The sequence below is a fragment of the Pecten maximus genome, chromosome 18 (assembly GCF_902652985.1).
Source record: "Pecten maximus chromosome 18, xPecMax1.1, whole genome shotgun sequence".
Classification (NCBI taxonomy): domain Eukaryota; kingdom Metazoa; phylum Mollusca; class Bivalvia; order Pectinida; family Pectinidae; genus Pecten; species Pecten maximus.
The window spans coordinates 29,665,512-29,685,071 of NC_047032.1; the positions used below are offsets into that span (position 1 = coordinate 29,665,512).

The 19,560-nt window shown below is 37.3% G+C and overlaps 1 protein-coding gene across 2 annotated transcripts in view; it reads right to left on the reverse strand.

Annotated features, from left to right (window-relative positions):
* Positions 1-19,560, reverse strand: part of LOC117316651 (gamma-tubulin complex component 5-like) — a 53,389-nt gene that overhangs the window by 31,782 nt on the left and 2,047 nt on the right. For both annotated transcript variants that reach the window (XM_033871348.1, XM_033871349.1), the window contains exons 2-13: positions 17,552-17,658; positions 15,421-15,532; positions 13,099-13,198; positions 10,787-10,869; positions 10,173-10,447; positions 9,566-9,655; positions 7,556-7,649; positions 4,382-4,616; positions 3,711-3,913; positions 2,171-2,286; positions 1,417-1,556; positions 298-429 (exon numbers count right to left, since the gene is read on the reverse strand). In XM_033871348.1, the coding sequence (XP_033727239.1) occupies positions 298-429; positions 1,417-1,556; positions 2,171-2,286; positions 3,711-3,913; positions 4,382-4,616; positions 7,556-7,649; positions 9,566-9,655; positions 10,173-10,447; positions 10,787-10,869; positions 13,099-13,198; positions 15,421-15,532; positions 17,552-17,658 (1,687 nt within the window). The remainder of the gene's footprint in view (positions 1-297; positions 430-1,416; positions 1,557-2,170; positions 2,287-3,710; positions 3,914-4,381; positions 4,617-7,555; positions 7,650-9,565; positions 9,656-10,172; positions 10,448-10,786; positions 10,870-13,098; positions 13,199-15,420; positions 15,533-17,551; positions 17,659-19,560) is intronic.

A 19,560-nucleotide genomic window follows, 5' to 3' on the forward strand; every position in this document is an offset into this window, starting at 1 on the left:
CCTTCTGAGAAACACTAACTGACATGGGTACGGAGTGTAGAACCGTCTCCCTCAGATCTTCCGATTACAAGACTAGCGCTCTAATCAAACACACTGGTATTTCAGTCTAAAGCTTGTTTCAGAAATGTTTATGATACATTTTCAAAGGATAAGATCCATGTATCATATTGTCAAAATGGTTTTTAGTTTTACATTTTTGTATAAAGTTAAACATAATATGATATAATGAAACAGGAGTATCTAAGATTCTTATTTTAAAAGTCAACACCAAAAGCTGGATTATTTAAGAATACTTACAAATATCATCCTGTTTGCCAACGACTTCCCTTAGGCAGCCAAGCCCTTGAAACATCTCCATAGACTTTCCCGCTAGCACAACCTCAAGGAGGATAGGTTGTAAAAACTGTGGGGCCCAATGGGAGATTGTACCTGTAAAAACAAGCATGCTTGGTATTGTTAAATCAATGCATGTCCCCTATCGGTCCCCACTAAAACAATTAAGTAACCTTGACCCCAAAACCCTGAAACTCGAACTTGATCTGTAACTACTCATACTAAAGTTACATGCCAACTTTCACCAACATACCTTGAAGCATGCTGAGAAAACTGAGTGGACGGATTGACTGATGGACAGACAGACAAACGGGGGGGAAACCTATAGTCCCCCTGGTTTTACCAGTAGGAGGCTAATAATTATGTATTCAGCTTCATGATAGTGTCGAGGGAAATACTGTTACTAAGTCTGAGAGAGATATTTCCATATGACAAAGGGAACTACACTCGAAAGAACACCAACCATTGAAATCTATTGATATTTCTACAAACAGGCTAGCCAGCTAGGCTTTCTATTGTGATCAGTCTAAAACAGAAATTAACACACACAATTAGCGGCTAAGAGATACCAATTATGAAATTTGATGAAAACTGATAAAGTGCATTCTAAGAAACAGCAATTCCAAACTTAACTGTCAAAATCAGGACAGCCATCTCAATATTGAATAGGCATAGTTATGGACCAAGGTAAACATAGTTATGGACCAAGGTAAACATACACATGAAGTTTGAGATTCGTCTAATACATATGACTGTAATTCTCAAGAAATGGTGATAATAGTTTAGAGATGGATGGCAGACTATAGACCACAGAGTAACACGACTAGTTGTTGATGAAATATGTCAATTTACTGTAGACCACAGTGTAACACGACTAGTTGTTGATGAAATATGTCAATTTACTGTAGACCACAGTGTAACACGACTAGTTGTTGATAAAATCTGTCAATTTGAGTTTAACTATTACATTATCTATCATTCACTCAGCCAGCTTTGACAATCAGTATTTTAAATGGATCTCCGACACAACTATCATTGATGGGTAATTATCATGTATATTATATCAATACAATATGATTTGACCTTTGCTCTGTGTGGTGTCAAGTGACCTTGACCCTGGTTGCCGTGACATTGATTCCTCCAGCAGACTCTGGTCAGAAGGGATATGGATCGTGAAGGCTGTCTCCCAAAAGCTTTCATCCAGAGATCGCACATTTTCATTCCTATAATGAAACATGGTTTTCATTAGTCAACTCCATTCCTGAATTTTAAGTATGCAAATAGCTTGAAGTGACAAGTGACTACCTTTTTACTGGATATAAAAAGAGACCAATCTTCACTCAGGGCTATTCAAGTGTAATATCTATCACATAGGAAGACTCCTGCAGGTTTGTCAAAACAGAACAATTGAAAGATATGATATAATTAAAACAGTAACAAGAAAACACATTTTTCTCCTAAGCCCAGAATAGAGAAAACCTATGGCTATTTATTACAGGTCAAATCATTGGACCAGTTATTTGTTTATATCAATAAGGATGAACCTGGTGATGTTATGTTGTTTTCAGATGAGCCCTGACAAAGACTTCCAGGCCAGCATTAACATCTGCAGGTCTATCAAGATTTATGCCTGAAATATTACATTAATTCTTTTCTAAAAAGACAAACTGGTTTGTCCGCCTAAATGAGCAGGCCCTAGATCTTTGGATTTGTCATCTAAACAAGGAAAGGAGTAAGAAATATGTTATAATGAGGTTTCACTATGAAATATTAAATCCACATAATTCCTACTCATTAAACAGAATGATGACGCTATGAAAGCATTTGATTGGTTGACCTTTTAACTATGAACTCCTCCATGGGGTCAGGCAGATTTCCCTTGGTCACCCAAGCATCTATGATGTCAAGGTAAGGCCGACAAGTTTGTATCCACATGGGTAGTAACAGGTTCATCTGAAACAAACATACGATATAAACGTTATTTTTTACAACAATAGTAAGATAAGTTATATAAACTTACATTATCCATTCTTGTTGTCTCGGATGGAAATGGAAACCATCATAACTTTTCTTATAGGGGAATCGAACCCTGGCCGCCTAGGTGAAAGGCAAGTGTCTACCCAGAAACCCTCATAACTTTTCCTATAGAGGAATCGAACCCTGGCCGCCTAGGTGAAAGGCAAGTGTCTACCCAGAAGCCCTCATAACTTTTCCTATAGGGGAATCGAACCCTGGCCGCCTAGGTGAAAGGCAAGTGTCTGACCAGAAACCCTCATAACTTTTCTTATAGGGGAATCGAACCCTGGCCGCCTAGGTGAAAGGCAAGTGTCTGACCAGAAACCCTCATAACTTTTCTTATAGGGGAATTGAACCCTGGCCGCCTAGGTGAAAGGCAAGTGTCTACCCAGAAGCCCTCATAACTTTTCCTATAGAGGAATCGAACCCTGGCCGCCTAGGTGAAAGGCAAGTGTCTACCCAGAAGCCCTCATAACTTTTCCTATAGAGGAATTGAACCCTGGCCGCCTAGGTTGAAGGCACGTGTCTGACCCAGCAGCCCTATCATAACTTTTTTCCTTATAGAGGCATTCGAACCCTGGCCGCCTAGGTGAAAGGCAAGTGTCTGACCAGAAAACCCTCATTACTCTTTCTTATAGGGGCTTCGTAACCCTGGCCGCCTAGGTTGAAAGGCAAGTGTTACGACCAGAACGCCCTCATTAACTTTTCCTTATAGGAATCTAACCCCCTGGCCCGCCTAGGTGAAAGGCAAGTGGTCTACCCAGAAGCCCTCATAACTTTTCTTATAGGGGAATCGAACCCTGGCCGCCTAGGTGAAAGGCAAGTGTCTACCCAGAAGCCCTCATAACTTTTCCTATAGAGGAATCGAACCCTGGCCGCCTAGGTGAAAGGCAAGTGTCTGACCAATGTGCCACTAGACATGATTCCATGATATGATAGATTTAAATATCCTACCCTCTTGTTTCTGCTCTGATGGAGTCCTATATGTGACCTAGATAAATGGTGAGTGTGTTCTCACTGGGCCATCTGACCACTCAAAACTTTTTTTTTAGTAAACTTTTTACAGCATAAAAAAAGTCTTAAACAGAAACAAAAGTAAAATCAACAAAAGTAAATGTTACACACACATTAATTAATCTTTCTTAGTGAAACAAGTGTATATGAATGATATAAATTTCCTCTATTATTAAGAACATCTTCATCCTTTGCAATAATTAAAGTGTTATCATTTTACATCAATAACTTATCAAATCATTTCAATTTGGAGTAGTATTGGTAGTGATAAACTTGTCTTTGAGAGAGTTTTAATACAAAGCTTTAAAATATTCATCTTTGAAAAATGAAGAATGAGGAAAGCTCACCATTTCCGAGGAGTAACTTGACATAGCGTCATGCTCCATTACGGTATCGTACAGAACACTGAGTAACTGTGATGCTTTCTGATAGTTGCCTGGCAACCATTCTGCCTCCTTCACTCCTCTCTCATAAATTGAATGAATCACCTTGACCTTTGGTAACCATGGTTTCAGTTTATTGTACAGCATGGCAAGGGTAAATGTTTCTTCTGCAGCAAAGAGAAATTGTACTATGATGACTTAAGTTGATGTATACTTTACAGTCTAGGCGAGTTTTATCCAAGCCAAAAAGAAGTAACTTCTCGGTTCTCAGAACCGCACATATTTCTTTTGAAAAAATTGGCCCGTGAAGCAAGTAATCAATTTGTTTTCTTCTTAGCCATACAGCTACCGGTATATTGACCTTAGTACTGATCAAGAAAGAATACTGGTACTAGACTCACCCAGATCCTCAAAAAGAAAGAAAGAAAGAAAGAAAGAAAGAAAGAAAGAAAGAAAGAAAGAAAATACTTGTTCTAGACTGACTCTGATTCTCTTGTTAAGAAAGACAGAGAAAAAAGAAAGAAAGAACTGGTTCTAGACTCACTCAGATTTTCTTGTTAAGAAAGAAAGAAAGAAAGAAACAAACAAAGAAATGACATTTTAGAATCACCTGGATCCTCAATGCCAACGTTTACCTTGTTTGATGACAAGTTTCTCTATCTTGGTTAACTCTTGTCGCAGACTCTTTATAAAGTCAAACACGACTTGTGAGAAGGCTTGAAGAGTCTGACAGATGCCTCGCTGATTGGTTGTCCCACTACTGTCACCATAGCAACAACTCTGGTTGATCACCTCTTCTTCAAACTTGAGCAGATTTTGGATATATGCTCCATGTTCTGTGAATTCCTCCAGGAATGCCTCCAGAGAATTCTGTCATTAACACAAGAGGATCTATACAGAATACACAATTAAACAAAGATATTAAGTACATGTCCAGTTCATTCAAACTTTTTGCATTAAGCTAAATTATCATTCATATTTTATTTTTCATTTGCCAAGTTGCTATCATGAACATTCTTAGATGAATTTACGAGGACTCAAGGCAAGGTAAACAAGAAATTCAAATTTACTTCTAGTTGTATTTGCATGTTCTATTAGCCAACAGCATGTTGGCCTATATAATACTTAAAACACGAAAGGAAAAGACTATATGTAGAAATATACATTTTGGATTTATAAGAACATACAGGATGAGAAGGAAAAAACAAATCCAATGGCCTAGGGCCAGTAAATTTGGTCTGTGGGCAAGTAAATATTGGTGTCTACTTGTCCAGTTGGCAAGTGAAATTTGTTTCCTGATTTTCCCTTTTCTTGTAGTAAGGGCCTGTTTCCAGTAATGTTAATTCTCCATAGGAGCCTGCCCGAGTATAATTTCTTATCTAGCTCAACTACAGTTTTTTTCTTTTCCGAAGAATAATTTTACACCTTTCCGACACCCAGATTTCATAATGTCAGTGAAAATGTATTTTTATAAAGTTGTCATTTTGAACATCAAAGACATAAGGTTGTAAATAAAAGAAGGTTATCTCGAAATTGTAATTCGCAACATAGTATAAATTTCTTTTGATAAATATTTCCAAAACATCGTGTTTATTCATAAAACATAAAACAAAAATTTCCTCGGATGAAAATGCACTTGCAGAGACACAATTATGAAGAAAAATGCCATAAACTTGCAATTTTCTCCCGTTATATAGTTTTGGATGCAAATTTCCATCACAAAATCGGTTAGAGCTTTACTTGTTTCATATGTGTACCAAAAATCAGCTAATTCCATGTGGTGGAACGTTCTCATATCGCCGCCTGAATGTGGTTGTAAATTGAAAAAAAAGGGGAAATGAGTAACAACCTTGTCTGAAACCCTATTATATAGCTTATTATATACAAAATTTTATATTGAACATCAGAGCGGATATTTTCATGACAGTTTTATGATATCTAACGACTAAATAAACAGTATCGATATAAAGTTTTTAAATTCTTTTGAATCAGGTTCTTTGTTCGTTTGTTTTTTTCCTTAAACAATCAATGCATCTTGTAGTTCATTGGCGGGGCTCACTTTTCTCCACGATATGTTATCAGAAAATATGTCAAGGTCAAGGTCTAAGCGCAAGGTCAAATCAAGGTCAAAAATTCAAAATTCAAAATGAGTTAATTTTTGACTGCATTGCAAAGTGCATGAATAATGAAGACGAACAGTGCAAGTTTTATGGTCGTGCGATAAAAAATGACGTAGAAATGGCACTTTGAAAAATGTTTGTTTTCCCGCCAAAATTCAAATTTTCCCCAAAATGCCCTTATTTACCCTCTGCTCCAAAATCTTTACATACACAGATATTATATTTGGCACAGTGATAGCATGTACGGATGCCTACAAACTTGATTGCTTTTCAATGACCTTGACCTTCGTTCAAGGTCACAGAGGTCAAATGATCAAAATTCGAAAATTTCAAATTCTCTTTCAAACGGTTAATTTTTATTGTATATTTAAGAAAACGTTTGTTTGAAGATGTTTGCAACGTTTCCAGGTCAAAACGTCGACTTTATCCCAGAAAAAATACATAGGAAAACATTTAACTGCCAAAATAAAATATTATCCTACAATTACACTTGAAATGTTTTTCCTCCAATACTCTGACACCAACAGACGTGATAATTGGCACATATAAAGCATTAATGACTGGCTACAAAAGGTATGCACATATTTGACCTTGACCTTCGAAGTTCAAGGTCACAGAGAGGGTTGAAAGTCAATTGATCGGTTAAAGAAGGGAAGTGAAGAGAAAACGAAGAGAAATCGTAGGTAAAACGTACAAAAGCGTTCGTCAGAACGAGAACATGTCTGCAATCATTTTCTAGTTGGAAATCCTGTGTTTTGAACTTGATCTAGTTTTGTTTGTTGTTCTGTCTATTTGTCAGCCAATGTCTTCAACCACGGGGACTTGTGAAGTAGCCATATTGGATTTTTTTTTATAAAAAAGTGTTTCTCTCACTTTTTTTCTTATCTGTGTACATATTCTCAACATACCGAGCAAATACTCTGGTGTTTTTGTTAATTATCTAAAGAAAGTGGAAAATCGGCAATTCAACCATAGGCTAATTCAACCCAAGATTTGAAAATGTTCCACCACTTACATATTGATGATTTTTCCTCTCATCAATAGCATATTACGTACTGTTTAATAGGATAAAAATTGGTTTGCATCCAACGCCCATAAAAGGGTGTATTCTCTAAAAAACACAGTTTTTGTGTCTAAAATGTTATCATCGAAAATGGCATTTTTGAGATTGTTTCTTCCATAAAACAGCCAAATGGCGCGATGGAAACATGATTTCTTGTCACAATCATGCCATGAACGTATTCTTTACGGTGACCATCATTTGATTAGATTTTCATTAATATTTTACATAACATGCACATTTTATCAACACTTAGACAGCTTCTGAAAGGTACAACTTTGAGGAACCATAAAAAACAAACCAAGTGACTTAAATCTTTATACTTTATAGATTTGTGACCACAACGGCATGGGCAATGCACCACCAACAGGAAATTTGAATCAGAGAAGGGGCCATTTTGGAAACAGGCCCTTTAAGACATTAAGATTAAGAATTTGGACCACTATGTTTCACCTTTAGGCAAGTACTTTTAAACCCAAACTTGCCCGAAAAACCGGTGAAGCTGTTGTTTTTTTTACCCTGACATGAGAAAAGTCCATGGAATAGACAACCCAAATTATACACTTAACACCAGGACGTGCCACACGTAAGATTCTCAATAAATATTCTCCTGCTTGTAAGGTTTTTACCTCTGTAAGGTGAGACAGGGCCACATCCTCCCGCACCAGAAACCGATGGCCATTGTAAATAAAAATAAAAAAGTCTGATACTCCACCAAGCATCCTGTAACATAAGGAGAACAAGCATACTAGGTACTGGTAAAGTAATATATGTCCCCCTACCAGCCCCCCATTAAAAATAGTAACAGACTAACAGTGACCTTGACCTTTACCCAAAACCCTGAAACGTGTGTGAAGTTTGAATCCCTCCCCTGGTTTCACTGGTAGGAGAATAATAACATCTGTCCATCTTCTTAATTAACACATCGTTTCTGCAGTTCAACTGATTGGTTGATATTTTAACATCTATATCTGTCATCATTTTAGAAATTCACAACTGTTTGACCACGACAAGACAAAATGGCAGACACAAAAACATATCATTTATCAAGCAATAATTAATGAATATTACAGTTCAGAAAAAATACTAATAGTCAAAGTTTCAGCGTTTTTCCTCTGAACTTATTATAGGATGTGTATGGTGAAATCTTTAGAAACATTTTATTAATTGTTATTCACTGTGACTCACTGCTAGCTAAACTGACTCACTGCTAGCTAAACTGACTCACTGCTAGCTAAACTGACTCACTGTTAGCTAAACCGACTCACTGCTAGCTAAACTGACTCACTGCTAGCTAAACTGACTCACTGCTAGCTAAACCGACTCACTGCTAGCTAAACTGACTCACTGCTAGCTAAACTGACTCACTGCTAGCTAAACTTGGCTCACTATTAGCTAAACTGACTCACTGTTAGCTAAACTGACTCACTGTTAGCTAAACCGACTCACTGTTAGCTAAACCGACTCACTGCTAGCTAAACCGACTCACTGCTAGCTAAACCGACTCACTGCTAGCTAAACCGACTCACTATTAGCTAAACCGACTCACTGTTAGCTAAACCGACTCACTGTTAGCTAAACCGACTCACTGCTAGCTAAACCGACTCACTGCTAGCTAAACCGACTCACTGCTAGCTAAACCGACTCACTGCTAGCTAAACCGACTCACTGCTAGCTAAACCGACTCACTGCTAGCTAAACTTGGCTCACTATTAGCTAAACTGACTCACTGTTAGCTAAAACGACTCACTGTTAGCTAAACTGACTCACTGCTAGCTAAACCGACTCACTGCTAGCTAAACTTGGCTCACTATTAGCTAAACTGACTCACTGTTAGCTAAAACGACTCACTGTTAGCTAAACCGACTCACTGCTAGCTAAACCGACTCAGTGTTAGCTAAACTTGGCTCACTATTAGCTAAACCGACTCACTGTTAGCTAAACCGACTCACTGCTAGCTAAACCGACTCACTGCTAGCTAAACCGACTCAGTGTTAGCTAAACTTGGCTCACTATTAGCTAAACTGACTCACCGTTAGCTAAACTGACTCACTGTTAGCTAAACTGACTCACTGCTAGCTAAACTGACTCACTGCTAGCTAAACCGACTCACTGCTAGCTAAACCGACTCACTGCTAGCTAAACCGACTCAGTGTTAGCTAAACAAGCATACTGGGTACGGTAATACTTGTCCCCTACTGACCCCTGATAAAGATCGTAACAGTGACCTTGACCTTGATCCAAAAACTCTGAAAATTAAACTTGTCTATGATATTATAGTCCTTTATCATTGTGTGAAGTTTTATAAAAATCCCTCAAGAAATGAAGCCGCTAGAGCACTGACAAGCTTTGGTGGCGCGAAGATACAAACAAGACGTACGGAGAGGAAACCAATAGTCCCCTAATAACTATTTTAGCTTAAATGAATTATGGCACCTCTCGCTGAGCTGATCTGAACTTAAACTATAAGCAAGACAAGACATATAGTTTAAACACAATTTTTTAAGATTTTCAATTCTTTCCTTAAGTTACCAGAACACATTGTCCATAAAAAGAAGATAGTGTGAAAAATTGTCACGAAATGGGTAAATGAAGCAAAGGTAAAAGCTATACAAGCTTATATTGATTAAGTAACCTACCAGAGAATTTCTCTCATGAGATTTGTTTCTGTGATAATGGTCTGTTTCCTTTTAGTATACAATGGACGAGACCTTTGCTTGTACGACTCCCTGTAAGAAATAGATTAATACATTTTTTAGAGATACAAAATGTATCTTCAAACAAGATCTAAATGGTCAAAACCTTATTAAATGAATACTAAAAATTAGACTTTGGAATAGGAATTATCGAACAATAGATTTAAACAGAAAACTGAAACTATGACAATGCTGTCAATACTGCCGGAAATAACACTACAGTCTTGATTTCACTGAAGGAGGAACAAAACATTTTCACATCAGAATGTAATTTCAGTATCAGGAAAAACACAAGTTTTAATTGCAAAATGTGTGTTGATGACATCACAGCTAGTGCAAAAAGCTCTCAGAATAATTTTGATTGATACTTTTTAAATAAACAATACCAGTATATACTCATTTTACAAAAACATGTAGGAGAAAAGGAAAATCACAAATACTGAAAACTCTCATTCATTACCAAAATTAAAAGCATATTATATTTTTAGCTTCTCCTTATGTTAAACTGCTCATTCTATTTTTTTCAGAATTATTTTTTTCTGAAACTGACCAATCACGATTGAGGTTAGAAAACTGGCTGTCTGTGTCATCAGCACTCTGTCCACACCAGTACTGAACCACCACATTTCTAGTCAGCCAATCAAATCCAGTCTCAACAGGAGGAGTGGTGTCCATGGCAACCAGTGTACTTTCATCAGCCTGGATGGTAGATAAACTAACATCAGGAAATGGAGGTGGGGGAGTATCTTCAGGGGAATCCTGATTATCTCCCCTGGGAGATCTCTCCTCCTCGTCTTCATCATCATCAATCCAATCGTCTTCAGACTAGAACAGTTTCAAAAATATTTGGTCAATGGTCAAACAAAAACTGTCCAAATTAATTATACATTGCAATATTAAAGTGCTTTTAGTTATTTATCATGTAAACCAAGTTTCATGAGAATTGCTTGAAAGAAAATTACTCTGGAGAAGCAGAAGTATACAGTAGGAAAGTGATGGGACAATCTCGACTTCCTTGCTAAAAATAACTTACAGAAACGTGCATACAGTAGAAAAGTGGTATGACACTCTATCTCAAGCTGAACATCACTATATCAATAAATCTAATAATATTTATACATGAGTATTTAAAGAGTGATATTTTTGTGACGTGGTAAATTGTACCTCTATATCAGATATGTACTGGTGAGATGGCTCCTCCTCACCTTCCAACAGATAAGCTGCCCAATCAAAAGTCTCCTTTGGTGCTGTCAATCAAAATGAGTTTGATGCTATTGCCGAAATACCAATTATAACAAATACACTACTACAACACATAATGTATAACAGTATTGAGGTAAGCTCAAGATTTCCTTTGTATTAGAAATATAATATATTGCTTACATTTATGTAAATATAATTGAATTTTGTTTGTAATCTGCTTTCTCATCTGTTTGGTATCTATTCTGTCTATCAGGTGTAGGACAGAGTAAATAAATGTTCATCATCATCACATTTTCATACAATCAGTCATCATCATTTGTAAATTCAACGCAATCATCTTAATCATTAGTTTCAATTTATTATCTGGTTCAATCCTTACTGTTAATAGAAAAACCCTGATCCAGACATTCTGGTTGTCCAGAAAATGTCTACATCAATTTTATTTTTGGATAAACTGAAAAAAGCAGATTTTATAGGAGAACTTAGTAGAGGTACTACATACCAAGATATTACAATAAATAAATGTTTTTTTTATTTTTTGGTGTACTTGTTTGTTAATTTGTTTGTTTTCTGGGTTTATCACCCCATGAACAGCCAGCGTCATTTTGAGACGGGGTCTCCTTGTAGTAGTTAGTAACTACCTCACTGAGCTACATATGGGAGACCTGTCACATACCATCCAGAGCAGTCATGGTAATTTGCCCAAAGACACAACCACAACAGTACAGACTGGCCCGTTTCTCAGAAACACAAACCGACACGTAAAGAAAGCATGAAACCACGCACCTCCGATCTTCACCGACACGTAAAGAAAGCATGAAACCACGCATCTCCGATCTCCACCTGAGATTACGTGGCCAGCACTCTAACCGACTGAGATTACGTGGCCAGCACGCTAACCGACTGAGATTACGTGGCCAGCACTCTAACCGACTGAGATTACGTGGCCAGCACTCTAACCGACTGAGATTACGTGGCCAGCACTCTAACTGACTGAGATTACGTGGCCAGCACTCTAACTGACTGAGATTTACGTGCCAGCACTCTAACCGACTGAGATTACGTGGCCAGCCATCACTCTAAACCGGACTGAGATTAAGTGGCCAGCACTCTAACCGACTGAGATTACGTGGCCAGCACTCTAACCGACTGAGATTACGTGGCCAGCACTCTAACCGACTGAGATTACGTGGCCAGCACGCTAACCGACTGAGATTACGTGGCCAGCACTCTAACCGACTGAGATTACGTGGCCAGCACGCTAACCGACTGAGATTACGTGGCCAGCACTCTAACCGACTGAGATTACGTGGCCAGCACTCTAACCGACTGAGATTACGTGGCCAGCACTCTAACCGACTGAGATTACGTGGCCAGCACTCTAACCGACTGAGATTACGTGGCCAGCACTCTAACCGACTGAGATTACGTGGCCAGCACGCTAACCGACTGAGATTACGTGGCCAGCACGCTAACCGACTGAGATTACGTGGCCAGCACGCTAACCGACTGAGATTACGTGGCCAGCACTCTAACCGACTGAGATTACGTGGCCAGCACGCTAACCGACTGAGATTACGTGGCCAGCACGCTAACCGACTGAGATTACGTGGCCAGCACGCTAACCGACTGAGATTACGTGGCCAGCACGCTAACCGACTGAGATTACGTGGCCAGCACGCTAACCGACTGAGATTACGTGGCCAGCACTCTAACCGACTGAGATTACGTGGCCAGCACTCTAACCGACTGAGATTACGTGGCCAGCACGCTAACCGACTGAGATTACGTGGCCAGCACTCTCACCGCCCTGAGATTACGTGGCCAGCACGCTAACCGACTGAGATTACGTGGCCAGCACTCTCACCGCCCTGAGATTACCTGGCCAGCACGCTAACCGACTGAGATTACGTGGCCAGCACGCTAACCGACTGAGATTACGTGGCCAGCACTCTAACCGACTGAGATTACGTGGCCAGCACGCTAACCGACTGAGATTACGTGGCCAGCACGCTAACCGACTGAGATTACGTGGCCAGCACGCTAACCGACTGAGATTACCTGGCCAGCACTCTAACCGACTGAGATTACGTGGCCAGCACGCTAACCGACTGAGATTACGTGGCCAGCACGCTAACCGACTGAGATTACGTGGCCAGCACTCTAACCGACTGAGATTACCTGGCCAGCACTCTAACCGACTGAGATTACGTGGCCAGCACTCTAACCGACTGAGCTCTCACCGCCCCTATATTTTTGGTTGTTCACAATACCTTGTTCCTTTGGGAGTCTTGGTTGTTCCACATATTCAGTGAGAGTGGGGGAGTTTGATAGACTCAATAACAAGGAAAGCAGGGCATAATGAGTATCAGTCTGAAAACAAAATGATAAAATTTTGAAACACATGACCCACGCGTATTTCCTTCTAAGGAATGTTAACTCAAGCTATCAGAATGGTATCAACTTAGCAATACATTGTGCTATAACAAAACAAACGAATGACTTCTTTTAATTTATTTCCAATGTAGATGACAAAAATCTTTAAGGTGTCAAATTAATTGTAATCAACATAAGTCAAATTCGACAGTAATTCAAGTTTTGTTAATCAACTCCACTAATGACTTGAATTTTGTTTTGAAACTAAACAGATAAAAGTGAAGATACTCTTCATTATCGTTTTTAAAATATCAATTCCTCATATTTAGTGTACTGGGCAGTTATATATTCTTTCATTCAATGATGTCTTGCCTTGAATGGCCACAAGACAGCAGGGAAGTGACAGAGCTATACACTACATCAACTCAACACTCACAGGTATATAACTAAGTAAGACACTCACAGTTATATAATTAAGTAAGACACTCAGGTATATAACTAAGTAAGACACTCACAGGTATATAACTAAGTAAGACACTCACAGTTATATAACTAAGTAAGACACTCACAGGTATATAACTAAGTAAGACACTCACAGGTATATAACTAAGTAAGACACTCAGGTATATAACTAAGTAAGACACTCACAGGTATATAACTAAGTAAGACACACACAGGTATATAACTAAGTAAGACACTCAGGTATATAACTAAGTAAGACACTCACAGGTATATAACTAAGTAAGACACTCACAGTTATATAATTAAGTAAGACACTCAGGTATATAACTAAGTAAGACACTCACAGGTATATAACTAAGTAAGACACTCACAGTTATATAACTAAGTAAGACACTCACAGTTATATAACTAAGTAAGACACTCACAGTTATATAACTAAGTAAGACACTCACAGTTATATAACTAAGTAAGACACTCACAGTTATATAACTAAGTAAGACACTCACAGTTATATAACTAAGTAAGACACAGTTATATAACTAAGTAAGACACTCACAGGTATATAACTAAGTAAGACACTCACAGTTATATAACTAAGTAAGACACTCAAAGTTATATAACTAAGTAAGACACTAACAGGTATATAACTATGTAAGACACTCACAGGTATATAACTAAGTAAGACACTCACAGGTATATAACTAAGACACACACATGTATATAACTAAGTAAGACACTCACAGGTATATAACTAAGACACACACAGGTATATAACTAAGTAAGACACTCACAGGTATATAACTAAGTAAGACACTCACAGGTATATACCGAAGTAAGACACTCACAGGTATATAACTAAGTAAGACACTCACGGGTATATAACTAAGTAAGACACTCACAGGTATATAACTAAGTAAGACACTCACAGGTATATAACTAAGTAAGACACTCACAGGTATATAACTAAGTAAGACACTCACAGGTATATAACTAAGTAAGACACTCACAGGTATATAACTAAGTAAGACACTCACAGGTATATAACTAAGTAAGACACTCACAGGTATATAACTAAGTAAGACACTCACAGGTATATAACTAAGTAAGACACTCACAGGTATATAACTAAGTAAGACACTCAGGTATATAACTAAGTAAGACACTCACAGGTATATAACTAAGTAAGACACTCACAGGTATATAACTAAGTAAGACACTCACAGTTATATAACTAAGTAAGACACTCACAGGTATATAACTAAGTAAGACACTCACAGGTATATAACTAAGTAAGACACTCACAGGTATATAACTAAGTAAGACACTCACAGGTATATAACTAAGTAAGACACTCACAGTTATATAACTAAGTAAGACACTCACAGTTACATAACTAAGTAAGACACTCACAGTTATATAACTAAGTAAGACACTCACAGTTATATAACTAAGTAAGACACTCACAGGTATATAACTAAGTAAGACACTCACAGGTATATAACTAAGTAAGACACTCACAGGTATATAACTAAGTAAGACACTCACAGGTATATAACTAAGACACTCACAGGTATATAACTAAGACACTCACAGGTATATAACTAAGACACTCACAGGTATATAACTAAGACACACACAGGTATATAACTAAGACACTCACAGGTATATAACTTAGTAAGTCTTGTTTAATAGTCGACATCAATTTAATGAAAGGATGAAGGTTTCTGGTGTCCTGAGCAATAAGTAAAGATAAATACCTTGCCTGTATCCCGACCTTCAAACACAGGAGCCTCGAGGAACTCATCACTTAACTTCCTTAAGACATCAGCTTTCTGTTGTTGTGAATGAATCAAAAACTTGTTGATAGTCCTGTAAACAAATAGAAAAAAAAATCTGTTAACTGATAACTTTGTTGGTGTTGGTTGGTTTAGAATGTTCCTATTGGAGCTCTTGAGGAACTATCAATCCCCTCCCCCCCCCCCCCCCCCCCCCCCCCCCATCCTCCCAGGACACAAATGATTTTATTGCCTAGTATCAACTAATTTAGCAGATCTATGTAACTATGTCACTTCACTTAAATTTCATATCACAGACACAACATGTTTCATTTAGATTTCATAAAGAGACCAGATGCAGAAGAGAAACATATGAATAAACCAAGATGGATTTGGCTCATCAGACCCTGGTAAAAATAACTCCAAACAACTTCAGTAAGACTATAGAAAAAATAACTCCAAACAACTTCAGTAAGACTATAGAAAAAATAACTCCAAACAACTTCAGTAAGACTATGGAAAAAATAACTCCAAACAACTTCAGTAAGACTATGGAAAAAATAACTCCAAACAACTTCAGTAAGACTATAGAAAAAATAACTCCAAACAACTTCAGTAAGACTATAGAAAAAATAACTCCAAACAACTTCAGTAAGACTATGGAAAAAATAACTCCAAACAACTTCAGTAAGACTATGGAAAAAATAACTCCAAACAACTTCAGTAATACTATGGAAAAAATAACTCCAAACAACTTCAGTAAGACTATAGAAAAAATAACTCCAAATAACTTCAGTAAGACTATGGAAAAAATAACTCCAAACAACTTCAGTAAGACTATGGAAAAAATAACTCCAAACAACTTCAGTAAGACTATGGAAAAAATAACTCCAAACAACTTCAGTAAGACTATGGAAAAAATAACTCCAAACAACTTCAGTAAGACTATGGAAAAAATAACTCCAAACAACTTCAGTAAGACTATAGAAAAAATAACTCCAAACAACTTCAGTAAGACTATAGAAAAAATAACTCCAAACAACTTCAGTAAGACTATAGAAAAAATAACTCCAAACAACTTCAGTAAGACTATGGAAAAAATAACTCCAAACAACTTCAGTAAGACTATGGAAAAAATAACTCCAAACAACTTCAGTAATACTATGGAAAAAATAACTCCAAACAACTTCAGTAAGACTATAGAAAAAATAACTCCAAATAACTTCAGTAAGACTATGGAAAAAATAACTCCAAACAACTTCAGTAAGACTATGGAAAAAATAACTCCAAACAACTTCAGTAAGACTATGGAAAAAATAACTCCAAACAACTTCAGTAAGACTATGGAAAAAATAACTCCAAACAACTTCAGTAAGACTATGGAAAAAATAACTCCAAACAACTTCAGTAAGACTATAGAAAAAATAACTCCAAACAACTTCAGTAAGACTATAGAAAAAATAACTCCAAACAACTTCAGTAAGACTATAGAAAAAATAACTCCAAACAATTTCAGTAAGACTATAGAACAAATAACTCCAAACAACTTCATTAAGACTATAGAAAAAATAAGTCCAAATAACTTCAGTAAGACTATAATAGAAAGATACCATAACTAGTCTTACACAACTGTAAAATATTTCTTAATGTTGCATGGATTGGTGTGAGATCAAGGAACATTTCAGAACTGGACTTTGTGTGGAGGTATACTGGAGGTGGACAGTCACAATTGAATGTGCTAACAGCCAAGTTGTAAATAGGACCACATGGGTAGTTTTCCATCAAGAATTTGAGTCCCATTCCCAAAAGAAAACTATTACACATTAGAGATGAATTCCGAAAATTTACAGGCTACACTTGAAAATGGCTTTTCAAGTTTCTTTCTATAAAATATGGCAAAAAGGCTCTATCCCAAATGAGGGAAAAACTAGAAAATGTCTGTAAGACACAAAGGCCACTGCTGCCATGTATTTGAATTGAATCAATTGATGATTTTCTGTATAGCCATTGTGACTTCATACTTGACCTTTGTATAAAATTTGACCAAAATCTGTCAAAGTATGAAGTTGCTAAGTGTTTACATCGAACGAGACGAAAACATTCATATACAAACCCATTCAATACATCGGTGACTTTGTGGCTATCAACATCAAGAAATCTATGGTACTTCACATTGGAGGTAGCAAACTGGAGACACAAGTTGAAATTTTCTTCTCTTTCCTTCAATAAAAAATTCAGACAGACATTCATAATTAGTAATAATCAAACAACTTATTTCTGTTTGTATCCCTTTTCATTGAAATCATAAAAAATTACTAAACATTTATGAGTGTTGAAATTGCTATATATTATTATGAACTTCTATATATCAGAGGTAAGAAAGTATATACGTAGGTAATTTAAAGATGTTTTTTTCTTTATGAGTACAATGTAAGATTCATGATTTGAGGTCAATTGTATTATCAAATTGATATATTTGCTTGCTAGCAATGTTAATTAAATTAAAATATTGTGAATACATGTATTTAAACTTCCATTTTTAATGTAACAACTCAAAAACATAGTTTAGCAATTTGATACTTGTAATTGAGAGAGTTATGTCCCTTTATCTGGAGTGCTAGTCCTATGTTTGTTCTTTCCTTAGTGCAGTTTTTCATGCAATTGTGATTTTACACGATCAACCATGAATTTGGAAGATGTGTTGCTGTTACAATGTTATTTCGGCATAGCCGTCTAATTTTGTTTTGGCCCCGGAATATGACGCGACAGGTGGCATTTCTGTCAAGATGAAGTACGTGATTGGTCAATGTAGCGGTCAATGCAAAATGTAGATATACAGTTTAAAACGAAACAAAGTTAAAGGGACCCACGGTAAACCAATATTTATTTTGTATTTTTTTGCTCTTGTTGACATGCTTGTAATTCAATCTACTTTATAAAGCATCTGGCTATATAATAGCAGCCAGGTTTGGAATTCCCTTGGAAAATCATTATAGTCTCTGCAGTGATTTTCTTACCCTTATTTTGCAAGGACCTGTACCTTTTCCATTGGAAAAATACAGCGGTATTTCTCTCTAATTGGGAAAATATTCTCAAGATGAGATCTTTTTTATATTTAATTTAGGTTCGATAGAAAGAAACTAGTTGCATTCTGATCGACATTTTTTCATACGTTTGATGTATAGGAGCACAATTTCGATTTCTGATTGGGATAATGTGAACATGAAATTGGGAAAATACAACAAAATATCACTTGGGGGAGGGGGCTATATTTTCGGCACCAAATAAACAAAAAAAAAACAAACTTTGCTTTCTAATTTTGAACTTTGTATTTCACGAATGAGTTCGCCCTATATTTAAACTTCAATTTGTTTGATTTTGGTAAATTTTCTTGATAACTGCACCTCAATCTGGACAGGTTGGGAACTGGCTCTCAAACAACAGAATTCTCATATCATCAGAAAAGACATGAATTTATCAATAGCCACTGTGCTGTGGCTGGTACTCGTCTGCATACTAGTGTAAAAGCGGAGAGTGGGCTTGATTGATTGATTGAGGTGGCTTAACGTCCTTGTTCCGGTTATAACCGAGCCTAGGACACATGGGAGATCTAGAGTGGGCTTGATTGATTGAGGTGGCCTAACGTCCTTGTTCCGGTTATAACCGAGCCTAGGACACATAGGAAATCTAGAGTGGGCTTGATTGATTGATTGAGGTGGCCTAACGTCCTTGTTCCGGTTATAACCGAGCCTAGGACACATAGGATATCTAGAGTGGGCTTGATTGATTGAGGTGGCCTAACGTCCTTGTTCCAGTTATAACCGAGTCTAGGACACATGGGATATCTAGAGTGGGCTTGATTGATTGAGGTGGCTTAACGTCCTTGTTCCAGTTATAACCGAGCCTAGGACACATAGGAGATCTAGAGTGGGCTTGATTGATTGATTGAGGTGGCTTAACGCCCTTGTTCCGGTTATAACCGAGCCTAGGACACATAGATCTAGAGTGGGCTTGATTGATTGAGGTGGCCTAACGTCCTTGTTCCGGTTATAACCGAGCCTAGGACATAGGAGATCTAGAGTGGGCTTGATTGAGGTGGCCTAACGTCCTTGTTCCGGTTAT